At 45.6% G+C, this 12,533-nt stretch overlaps 1 protein-coding gene across 2 annotated transcripts in view; it reads right to left on the reverse strand.

Annotated features, from left to right (window-relative positions):
* The window catches only part of FNIP2 (folliculin interacting protein 2), a 44,986-nt gene extending 37,991 nt beyond the window's left edge, over positions 1-6,995 (reverse strand). For both annotated transcript variants that reach the window (XM_072334690.1, XM_072334689.1), the window contains exon 1: positions 6,709-6,995. In XM_072334690.1, the coding sequence (XP_072190791.1) occupies positions 6,709-6,803 (95 nt within the window). In that variant the 5' untranslated portion in view covers positions 6,804-6,995. The remainder of the gene's footprint in view (positions 1-6,708) is intronic.
* Positions 6,996-12,533: the final 5,538 nt, after the last annotated feature.

Raw genomic sequence — 12,533 nt, forward strand, 5'->3', positions numbered from 1 at the left:
CTGACAGAGTTAATTTTTCCAACTCTTTAGCTTGATGCTATTTAGAAACTCATTTAATGGGTGGTAAGGCAGATGCCGACACTCCTGAATCTGTTTGAGCTGACTACCACGTGAGAGCAACCTTCCTCCAGGGTAAAAGTCAACATCCAGTAAGGGCTCAGATGCATGCTATCAGCCAAGTGAACCGAAGTGGTTGCCAGTTCCCAGGTCTTTATTACAGCCATCTCAACACAGCTGAGGACCAGAACATATAAGCCCTTAATAGCTATTTCTTCATGAAGTCTGATAGCTTAACACAAAGTGCTGCAGGAAATGGTTATATCACCAGCCTTTACATAGACAAGACTAAGAAGGGCTCCAACACTCTCTATCCTATCAACACTGCTGTGAAAGTGTTAAGTACTCAGTGAATAACTCTAGCGTGGAGGAAAGTGACATCATCCCAGACCACTGCAGTCTGTTTGCCAAGAGACCCTTAACACACTCAGACTCAACTCTGCTGCTGCTGAACAACAAGGAAAAGGCAAGGAAAGACGACAGATACAAGCACTCCATTCAATAATAGTTGAATGAGTTTATATGGCCACTCACAGAAACAAAGAAAACAGGCAATCTGTGTGACCATAGGCTCATCCACAAGTTGCACACTTTGAAAGATTTCCATAACTGCCTTTATTCAGAATTTAATATAACATTGTGATGTGAATGTTCTAAGCACTGCCTGATCTGGAAGTGATCCACTCTTAATGAAAGAACCTACTTAGAACTACGTATTCAACAGTCTCTAAGTCAGTCTCTTGAGGATTTCTTTCAGAAGCCATTAACTGGTGTAGTCTGCCCAAGTTTCCTGTGTTCCTGAAGTTTTTCATTCACATACCCAGCCCCTCGAGTCAAGCAACTTCTGTTGTCAGATAACTTTCAGATTCAGAATTCAGTGCAAACACTCACAGGAATCCAAAGCACCAAACTTGTTCAAGCCGCTGTTTTCTTTCATAAGTCAGTATGCTTAACACTAGAAGAAGCTAGGAGATGTTACGTAAGAAGCATTCTGACTTCATCATAAAATGTACTTTAGTAAAGCATTTAGAATTCTTACTGGAAAGTGCTAATATCCAACTCAGCCCTTTAGCACCTCTATTGGACAATGAAATAAAATACTGACCATTTGTTTACATAATATACCTAATTTCATTAGCACATCTGAAACTTCCCTGAGCACCTCAGAGGAGACAAGTCAAACCACATGACATTTAGATAAGAACACACTGCAGAGAAAGCTCCATACTGATTCAGTAACTGAATGACATATACGTAGCTCGAGTTTCATTTCAGCACAATTCATGGAAAGAAAACCATGAATCAGTTTTAACCACAGCAAATGTTATTTAAAACTCTCATGTCTATTAATCACTGCAATTCTAACCACCTCCCCACCATTCAGGATGTGTGTTGACCAGCAAAACAGAAATATTTTGGCAGTAGTCATGTGAAAGCACCAGTACTTGCCCTAATCAGGTCAGGAAAGACACATCTGTAACCAAACTCCCAAAGCCAGCCCTCTTGATGCCTCAGAAGAATGCTTCACCTTGCAGCCTGTGCTAAAGCTTGTCTTGTGACCTCAGTCTTGTATATGAAGTAAGACACTGCTACAAATATTTGCACAGCTGATGCATGCGAACAGGGCAAGTGGAGCACTGGAAGAAAGGCAGTGAGAACTGTCAGCATGAGGAGAAAGCCAAATTGGGAGAAGAACCTGAGCCTGAAGGTTAGGAAAACTTGGAGGCAGAATGCACATAGAAGTGGTTCACAACAGGCAACATGGTGAATCGCCACATCCAGGCTGGTTAACCACTCTGGTGGCAATCAGATACTTCATCACAAGCAAGTGCTTGCAAAGGGACACACCAGCCACATTTGGTGCCCTCACACACAAAATGCCCAACTCAGAGTCCTCCTTTTCCCACATACTGTACTCACGAGAACCCTCACATGGCAAAGAGTGATAATCAGGATAACATAGGAACATTCTTCTTACAGCACTTTGTCCAAGTGGCATTCAAGATGATGCCGCTCTCCTAATCAAGGGTGCACTTAGTAGAACCAACTGTTGGCAAATACAGAACACGCAGCTCTGAAGCTCATCAGCAGCCATCCCTGAATGCTGCTCAAGCACAACGTAGATTACAGATGAAAGCAAAATGTGGTCAGCATCACAGGGAATACCAGCTACTACTAACCCAAGGAATTCTCTCTGGAAAAAAATAGAAAGGCCTGAACAGCTTCAACAGAAGTATCAGAAGAAGAGATACGTTGCTTTTGTGGAAACAATTACTCCATTTTCTGGCCCACTCAACCCCACCTATTTTGTCACATCTGATCTCACAGGACTTTCAGCGGGCTGTCACTGCTCAGACCAGAATCACAATGAAAAGTCGCTACTACAAATTAGAACAACTACACCCAGCAGAGTCAAAGCAAGATGACATAACTTAAAGACTACAACATTCCTGTCAAATCTCTGCTGCCTTCCATCCTCCTCACCTATTAACAAAACTTTCTTGTTACTTCACCTGAGTTCACTGAAGAGCCTAGTAAAGCACACCTACACCACTTCTTTTGCTTTCTCTATGAGTTCAGTTTCTTTGAGTGAATGTCCAATTTTCTACTCACCCATGCAGCATTAGGCATGTGAACAGCAGAAGTACCGTAAGAATCAGGCCTCAAGCACCTGGTATCCAACCGTACACCAATTTAAGAGTCAAGCATGTAGGAAACACATTATTAGCTTGTTATGTCACACCGTTAAGCTACCTGTAAATCAGAAACAAGATAACCCACTGGTAAAACCAATTTGTTCAGTGAAGCAAGAACACGTCTTTTTATGGGAGTAAATAACATGATCAAGGTACATTCATCTCTCTCAATGTCAACTGTAGTGTAAAAAGAAAACAACAACAAACCAACAGTAATGCCACATAGAGGGTTTCTTCTTGCAACCTTAAGAGAGCAAAGCCACAGGAAACCAAGAGGTTGTTCAGTGATGGAAGCCTCTGGTGGAAGGGAGGGTCAGACAGTGTTAAATTTGCATTCCTGCAAAGCTTAAAAGCCAGAGGACTTGGGTCTTGTTGTCCTCCAAAACAGCCCGAGGCCGGAAGCACGGTTTCCACTCAAAAGGCTATACTTTCAATCACTTCCTCACTAAGTTGTTTCTTGAGTGAGTCTGCTTGCAATAAACCTCCTTCTGTGGAAGCACACTCCTTAGCTCTCATTCCTGAGGAGAGGCCAAGCCAGAACAGAGGCATAAAGCTGCACCTTAAGGCTCACCTTCAGCCATCAGCAAAGAGGTAAAAGGCCAAGACTTGCTTTAAGTCTTCCTACACCCACTCAGCTCTGGCCCTGGGCTGCACTTCCCTTCCAATAGGATACAGATTTAATTTCCCCAAAACCTTTTTTTTTTTTAGGTGCTCACAGTCAGATTTTTAGTGATATTTCCACACATAAAGATGTACATGAGTGCTCAGTATCATTTTTGCTGCATGGACACTCATAAAGCTGCGAGAAGCTTAAGAGAAACTTAATGAGGGTACAGGAATTTATTGAGGAGTGTTTCATTTTAACAAAGAAAGATACAACAAACTGACACGGTAAGCATACGCAAAGCTCACCACTGCTTTCTTTCCTTTTTCAGAAGGCTGGTAACAAGTGCTGTGAAATAATACATAGTGAGTAGGAGCTCACTGAGCATTTCAGCGCTATGACCAAAGGAATTATTAATATCAACTGCCAGACAAATGATCTCATATACCAACACTAACAAACTGTTACCAGATAGATATCCTGCAGCTACAATATGACATCCGTTCCATTATAGGCACCAGAAGGAGCAGCTGATATTTAAAGCTCAAGTAAAAGCCTGTTTGCAAGTTTTGAATCCAGCTGAAATAACACATTTTCTTAATAGAATCCATGTAAAATAAAATGACTGCCTATTTCACGTTGTTTCTTCACGAAACATATAAAACAAATCTTATCAATGGTTGCAGCACAAACATAACATATTCTCCAGTGAGAGAGCAATCTTTCAAGAACTCCAGTATATGTCCTTTCATTTTTATACCCCTTGGATACAGGTGCCTCATAACCAAAAACAGCAACAAACCACACAAAACATGAAACCAGTGTGAGATCTTAGCCCCCTGCTTAAAAGGTAACTTCAACCTTTTGTGTTTAAAAGTACAATACAACACTGCTGTGCGATCTCATCCTAGAATCAAGCGAGAACTACAAACTGCTGTAAACCTTAGTACAAGCTACCCACAATAGTTAATTTTCTTAAAGCCACTCAATACCAACACTAACGCGTTTAGCCCTTGAGACATTCTAGTCTTGCCATAAACTTTGTGATTATTAAATTAAAAATTCTAGGGGAGGAGGTTGCTTTGTTTCTGCCATAATAGCCGCTCTTCTGCTGCTCACATGAACCTGGTAGCAGTCCAACATCTGTACAATCTACTCTACATCTATCTTGGAAGGGAAGCAGGATTTGATAAGCAAATAAGAAATATGTATATACACGCATGCAGATATTTTTACTTAAGAGAAGCAAAAAGCAGTAGTAATAAAAAACAGAAGCTGAAGATCTGTGTACAAAACTGCTTGGAACAAATATCATGTCATGAGTACCCATCTGCTTCCCAGCTGTTTTTATCTTTTTTAAAGAGAAATACGATATTCTACAGTTCGACATACTGCCCTTCCGCCACCCTGTAGTCCCATTATTCTGAAGGGTGGTGCAGGCCAGTAGTAAGTCCTGCTATCCTAACAGCACTTCATTAAAGCCTACACCTTCTGTTTACTTCCTTCTCACCCAGCAGGTAAGGGCTGTGTTTCCATTAGCATGAAGCACAGCCCAGCAGGACTAGATCCACAGAGAGCAATAAAATAATTGGTGCTAAGGACCTGACACCCACACTGTGCATGCTGTGAGGTTTTATGTTTCAAAAGCAGTAGCCTGCTCCAAGGACTGAATGCACTGCGGCTGGGCATTCAGTGGTTGAAGCACTTTCTAATTTCATTCAATCCAACAGGAATCCAGTTGGCACACCAAAGTCACTTAGCTATGGGAGCCAAAGTTCTGTACGTGGAGACAATTGAGAGGATTTCTTTAAATGAACACTCCTGGTCCAAATTAAAACGTTAATGTTCCTGCAGCCAAGAACCATTTCATGTGGCTCAACATTCAGCTGCAGGCACCACAGCTCTTTTTGCCCATGAGATTGTGCCAGCTCATCCTGGTAAGCAGCATCCATGACAGCTTGCTTTTCTCTTCACAACCAAAGAGAGGAAGCAGCTCTGATGCTCAGTCAAGTTTTAGCTGCAGTGAAAGGAAAACAGCACAAGCAGTACTCTTCACAGGCAGACCTCAAGTCCGGTCCAGTGCTCCCTGTAACAAAGCTTCTCCTGCTTATCCTGGGAACACTATAAAATGCAAAGCTTACTAGTGACATACTGGGGAGTTGGGGGGGGAAGGTTGTCAAATTAGGTAAACTTGGGGAGCTATTACCTACACGAATCATTTTCAGCAAGTCTGCTACTGCTTTGGGTGAGGGGCATGCATGAAGACACTCAAGCTTTCAGGAGTGCTGTAACAATCCAAGGTTCAAGGATACAGATGACCACTGGTCTCAGAGGACTGTTTAAGAGATTTATATACAGCAAGACAGACACCCAATGTGGAATGATCACATTAACTAATAAAATTTGCTAAAATCCTTAAAAAAAAGGCAGGTTTGCCATTAGACCAGAAAGCAATCCTGCCACTCTGCCTCTAACAGTGACCAGCACGATATGCTTAATACAGAAGTTACCAAAGGATTAAGACTTCAGTTCTACTTCCAATCATGCATTGCCATTCAGTCAGAAATTATTGCTCAACAGAAAGCCTAATAAAAAAAACCTAGCTTCTAAGGCCCGCTGATTATCCTCCTACAGGTTACCAAAAGATCACTGGAAAACAAGAAAAGCACATTTGGAAGTTATGAGGAAGAATTTTAATGCAATATCAACATGAAAACAAACAAACAGACACCCCAAATCCTTCCCCCACCCTAAAAACACCTCTAAGATGCCTAAATGCAATCAGGAGGCAGGTAGTAAAGGAGCAGAGGAATGGGGGAATAAAGAGTGCTGAGTGTCTACAGTTAAGATCTTACTTATGACAGTTTTTCTTTTAAGAGCCATACCTGAAACTGGAAACATCCTACCTAGTGAACAGAAAAGAGAAACACGTAGGCCCTAACCTCGCAAGATACCGCAAGTAGGAGAAACACAGATTTTAACAGGGGAGACACTATGTAGGGGAAACTGCCTCGTGGAGATGCAATGAATGAATCCAAGAGAAGGAACAGAGCTGGTTAGTTTCCGATACAAAGCACTTGTAAGATCTCACGGACGGAGCAAAACAACAGGGTAGGTATGGAAAACATGCATTCTTTCAAACGGAGAGACTCGATCATACCTTAAAGGCTACAGAGAATAAAAGCAGCAAGGCTTTACAGCTGCCCCAGATACTCCAGCCCGGCTCTCTAACGAGAACGCAGCACAAGCGCTCGGGCCAAAGGAATTACCTGGTAAACCCAGACCCCCCCCAACACCGTTTGGATGTTACCACGCGGAGGGCGGTACGGAACCTCACCCCGCGCCGCTCACCTGAAAGCGGGCCCCTCCCCGGGAGCCCGGCCGCTGGGGGCCGCCGCGCCACCGCCCCTTTTGTTGAAGAGCTTCTGCAGCAGAGTGGGGGCCATGCTGCCGCGCCGCCCCGCCCCGCCGGCGGCCCCTCGCAGAGCGGCTCAGTTCGCGGAGGGCGGCCGCGGCTTCATTCTCGCGGCCGCGGAGCCGCCCAGCATCGCGCGGAGGAGGCGAGGGGCGCCGGCAGCCGCCCGTCACCTGACAGCACCCGCTCCCGCCCGCAGCCCGAGCAGCCCGGCGGGGACGCGGACGCGGAGGCACCGCGCCCCTCGGACGGCTCTCATTGGCTGGGCACCTCGCCAGACCCCGCCCCCAGCGCCGGGAGCCAGCCTTAAAGGGCCACGAGCCCTGCGCGGGTGTGTGTGTGCTGGTAGCTCACACGGGTGGAGTGATGCACATAAATTACACGTATTTTTGTACTCGTGGCAATATGCATGCGCATATATATGTATAATGTACATCTTATAATACATCTCTGTGCATGTGGGCGCGTGAATACATTTCTGTATATACATCTTTACTTTTAACCCAAATATCCAAATGCCATTCTGATGTTGCTATATTAACATAGCCAGTCTCGTAGAATTGCAGAATATCCCAAGTTGGAGGGACCTCGAAGGGTCATCAAGTCCAACTGTTGGCTCCGCCCTGAACACAAAGTAGTCCAGCCCTATTTTTGAGGAAGGTATTCAAATGCTGCTTGAACTCCAGCAGCTCAGGGCTACGCCTGCTGCCCTGGGCAGCCTGTTCCATGCCCACCCCCTTCTGTTGAAGAACCTTTCCCTAAACCCCAGCTGCCCCTCCCCTGATAAAGCTCCATGCTGTTCCCTGTTGCTGTCATAGAAGCAGAGCTTGGAGATGCAGCCACCATCAGGCCTCCCCTCAGCCCCCTTTGCTCTGGGCTGAACAAACTGAGGGACCTCAGATGCTCTTCATACAACTTGCCCTCCAGAGTCTTCACCACCACTGTAGCCCTCCTTTGGATGCTCTCTGACAGCTTTATGTGTGGTCTTGTCTACCAGCAGGACCCTATGTCCACCCAGCCACTAAGAGAACATAAATCCGAATGCTCACCTTTAACCAGCTAAGCAATAGCAAATAAAGCAGAATCCCACTCTTCTTCTTAGGAGACAAGGACATGGAAAACAGCAAGGCAAATGCAGGGCCATCACAAAACCTGACACCAACTCAACATCCAGCAGTGCCAGAAGACACAGACAACCTGAGTCTTGGAGCCAACTTTCCAGTGTCAGGAACAGCTGATATATCTTTAAAATAAAAGCCAGGAGATGACAGTCCAATGGCCTGATCAGCTCCTCCCTCTGAAACATGGTTGAATCTGGAAAAGGTTCTCTTCAGAAGGCCTGTTCCCAGAAACAAACACCATTCTGGAGGCTCTCAGCTGCTTTGTCCATGAAACTGAACACCTGACATTCTGCCTTTAAGACTTCATTTCCACCACCATCACCACCTTCACCCAGTCACTGCAGTCAGCCCAATCCGTCAAAAAAGGACAGAAACATGAGGGAGGGCACAGGCAGTGCCCTGTAAGGGCAGGTTGCAGCTATATAAGATGACAGCCATCGTGGCTGATAGAGTAGACAATGCTAGTGAGGAGCTGGGCACCCAAATCCAGAAATAAACACTGCACTGTAATTCCCACAGAACAGTGCTGAGAAACTTCAAGTTGCAAATGTTGTGACTGCCACCGCATCAAGTGGGGCTGCATCAAGTGGTGGTGGCCAGTGAGGGAAGGAGCGCAGACTAAACCAGTTGGCTTAGAGAACCCAAGGCCCACATCATGAACACTTCACAGGGTTTTATTTTGGATTGGTTGTAGGCTGGTCCTGTGGGCAGAATGATTGGCAGTGGCTGGAGCATGTTGAATGTGCAAAAAAAACAGCCTGGTTTCATGTTATCTGAAAATAATGTTCATAGTCTGTATCCCATCCCAATTAGAGTTTGGCTGTTAAGAACACCTGACAAAGAAAATGCAGTGACTTTTCACTATCCTAGGAATGCAAAATATGAGCAGATACAAAGAAAAATGCCACACTGTCTCCCAGGCAAAGACCATTTACAGCAAGATAGTATTTCTACAGCCCTCACTCTCCTTAGAATACATGAAACAAAAATGCAGTATTGGAGAATCAAAACCTCATTTATAACATCTCCTGAGGGGCAGGGAGAATTGGTGAGACTCGGGACACAAAAGGAGATCAATTCTTAAAGGTAGAAAAATATGACACTGCCTTAGAAAGCTGTCAGTACATTAAAATGATCCATCAAATCCAGGAATATCTAGATGTTTGGGTGTTTCTGTGTTCCACAGACCATAAATCTCTCTGAAGACTCTCTCCTGAGTATGTAGGAACTAGGCTTTATAACCAGGACAAACTGACTTAAAATCCCAGTCTCCTAAGTCAGGTTCACTAATCGAGGATATTTGGTAATTACTGCTTAGTGATTTGTGCTGCATAAAGTTACACAAGGGCAGAATAAGTCTTGCTACACTTTGCAAAGCATCGGCTACATTTTGGATTCATTAAAATAAAGTAAAATCTGATTTTTATTGCTGCTGAGGAAAATGTGTTATCCATTAATGTCTAGAATTATTGTCTCTGCATATTGTTATTACGACTGTTTAGCACAGTAAGTCTAAATTACTCTCCACTGAGAACTTCAAAAGCCTATTCCAAAATGCATTCCGCTTTTCAGGCAGGGGTAGAGACTGACAGCAACAGAGCGCCAGGGACCGCAGCCCCTGCAAAGCAGCTCCATCATCCTCCCCTGAATGGAGCATTATGTAATGTGTGCTGTTGCTGCAGCAACTTTTCCCAGCCCCTGAAAAATGCTACAGAGATGCTGCCTTAATATAGCTAAGTAGTTTCTCTCTCTTTTTTTATATGGAATATACAGTCATTTAAAAAGGAAGGTCTAAAGAGAAGCAATAATGTAAGGAAATTGTTTCAAAAATACTGGTAATTATTAACGTATGAAATGAAACATTCAGTTTTAAACAGTCTTCAGCATTAAAAATAGGAAGATCAGATTAAGGATCTCTTCTTTCAATCACCAGAATACAAATATCAAGTAGTTTGGGAAGAACCTGTCAGCATTTGCAGGTTGTATTTCTCAGCCTCCTGTCTGGGACTCCATCCGAAGCTTAGCAGGAGATTCTCTGACCCTTGATTTTCAAAGGCAAAATCCACTGTGAACATTCCTATTTGCAGGCTGTGCTCTTGTCTTTAAATCCATGCCAAGAGCGCTTCATCTTGGATTCCATCCTCCCCACATCAAAAATGCATAACAAATATTTATCCTAATTGGATATTTTAATGTCTTTGTGTGATCAATAACAACAATAAATAGCATCATACACTTACATGGAATTACAGTAGCATACAGGACATATATTTGTACCAGAAGGGAGAGCACACAGCCCAGCTACAGAACTAACGTTCCACCCTTGCACAGTGGCACCACCACTCAGAGGGCAGCCAACACTCCGTACCTCTCCTCCATCCCAGGCCTGCCTTTTACCACGAACGGAAGCCATGGCAATGCTGCTGTGCCTGTACGCATCCCAAGGTCCTGTGTGATGCCCTGCTTGGTTGTGTCTACACCATGCACTTAGCAGAGATAAAACAACAATAAAAAAGTGTTCCTGTTTTTGCCTGGTTCTAAACGACGTGAAAGTCAGTTACAAGTACCTGCCTGACTTCTCTTTCAACTTCTGGCATGTCAGCACAGCAGACACTTTGCTTCTAAGACATAGTGAGGCAAGAACATGCAGTTCTTTCTTTTGTTACTGTTGCATTGATTGCAGAGAGGAATCCCAAGCACAGATGCAGATTGGGCAGAGAATGGTTTGAGAGCAACCCAGCAAAGATTTGGAGGCTGTTGGCTGATGAAAAACTCGATGTGAGCTGACAATGCTCACTTGCAGCCCAGAAGGCCAACCGTATCCTGGGTTGCATCAAAGGAAGTGTGACCAGCAGGTCAATGGAGGTGATTCTGTACCTCTACTCTGCTCTGGAGAGAACCCATCGGGAGTTCTGCATCCAGTTCTGGATGCCCTTTCCCTGGAGGCATTCAAGGCCAGGCTGAATGGGGCTGTGAGCAACCCGGCCTATAGCAGGGGGTTGGAACTAGGTGATCTTAAGGGGCCCTTCCAACCCAAACCTTTCTACGATTCTGGAGTCACGTGGGAGCCAGTAGGCGCTCTGTGTCCGTTTAATCAGGGCCCCCTTTACTCAGCTGCGTGCAGAAAAAGAGCAGAAGCCGGACATCGAGCCGGCTGATGAAACAACACCCTGGTCCCCCTCCCTCCCCCGCAGAGGGGCTGTTTGATGGCTGAGGTCACGTGCGTGGACGCGCCGTGTCACGTGGCAGGGCCCGGCTGGCGGCGCAGTGTTGTAATGGGGTTGGCGCGTTCTGAGGCGCTGTGCGGGCGGCAGGCTGCAGCCGGCCTTACACCAACTAACATGGCTGTTCGCATCCCTAGCCAAGGCTGTGCTTTGCCGAGCCGAACCATTCCGCTGCTGGGAGGTGAAACTGTGAAGAGCTTCTGTTTTCAAATACAGCGTGGAGGTGAAAAACAAACAAATAACAACCCAAACAGAACACGGTTGTTCACAGCGCCTTTCGGCAGAGCACAGGAACGTGGCTCTGACAATCCTTGTCAGATATCGCACCGTACACTGTGTTACAGTCTGTCACAGGCTACAAATGGATTTCTAATGATGCTACTGCAGTGCTGGGGAGGTGCTCACTTGGCTCACATACTTTCCAGTCTCCGCTAATGACTCAGAGAAGGTCGCTTCAATTCCCTCTTATTCAGCTCACATCTTAAAATGAGCACAGCAGCATTTGTTTTCCCTTCATCTTTCCCTTGCCTTTAGCTCAGACACAGCTGGCGGATTGCAGGCTGCTTGGGACACAGATTGCTTCTCATGTTGTACATTGCACGTGGGGACTTCTGAGCAACTACTGTAATACGACTTACTAATCTGGAGTATAACCTCTTCCAACTTGGCCATGAACGTGGCTGCAGGAGGGTGTGAGCCTGCTGCTGGAGGAATCAAACACCGCTTCTTCCCCAACACAAGCTGCCAGCAGCTCTTGTGGAGGACACACACACACACACACACATACAGCGTACTTCACTCTGATGCCTGCCAAAGGCGACCGTACTCTTGGCTTGACCATTCTACCTCAGTGATATTGTTAATCCTCCCTCTCCGCACCTCACCTACGCTAAGTTGCAAAGATGAAAAACCCTCAGCCTGTGCCCGTGGCCCGATGCCTGGTGACTTGCACATGACTCACAGCACTGGTGGCCTCTGACATTGGAGCATGTGAAATCCCTGACACGGTTGCATGACCTGGCTCACAGAACAAAATGCCTTTGCGTGGTTCCACTAATTCCTCGCTAAGAGCTCCCAGATGGTGGCTGATGACTTTTTCCTTCTGTCCAGGGTTCCCAGATGCGATACACAAGAGCACTTGGTGCTGATCACCTCCAACCAGCACGGGGGGTGTGGGAACCATCACTGTGCAGCATAGGGCCTGCAGGGTTATTATATCAGTGCTACTGCGTTTCTCCTTTCGGTCTGGGAATTAGGTTGTGAGGAGCACATCTATTTCTTGATGGCATCCACAGCTCCTATCCAACACAGGTGGCTGGGAGGGATGACTTGCCTCAAACACGAGTGGCTGAGAGAGACGGTCTGCTTCAGAGTGGCTGCTGGGATGGTCACGCTTCGAGAAGAAGCATATTTTGC

This window comes from Excalfactoria chinensis, chromosome 4 (assembly GCF_039878825.1).
Source record: "Excalfactoria chinensis isolate bCotChi1 chromosome 4, bCotChi1.hap2, whole genome shotgun sequence".
Classification (NCBI taxonomy): Eukaryota; Metazoa; Chordata; class Aves; order Galliformes; family Phasianidae; genus Excalfactoria; species Excalfactoria chinensis.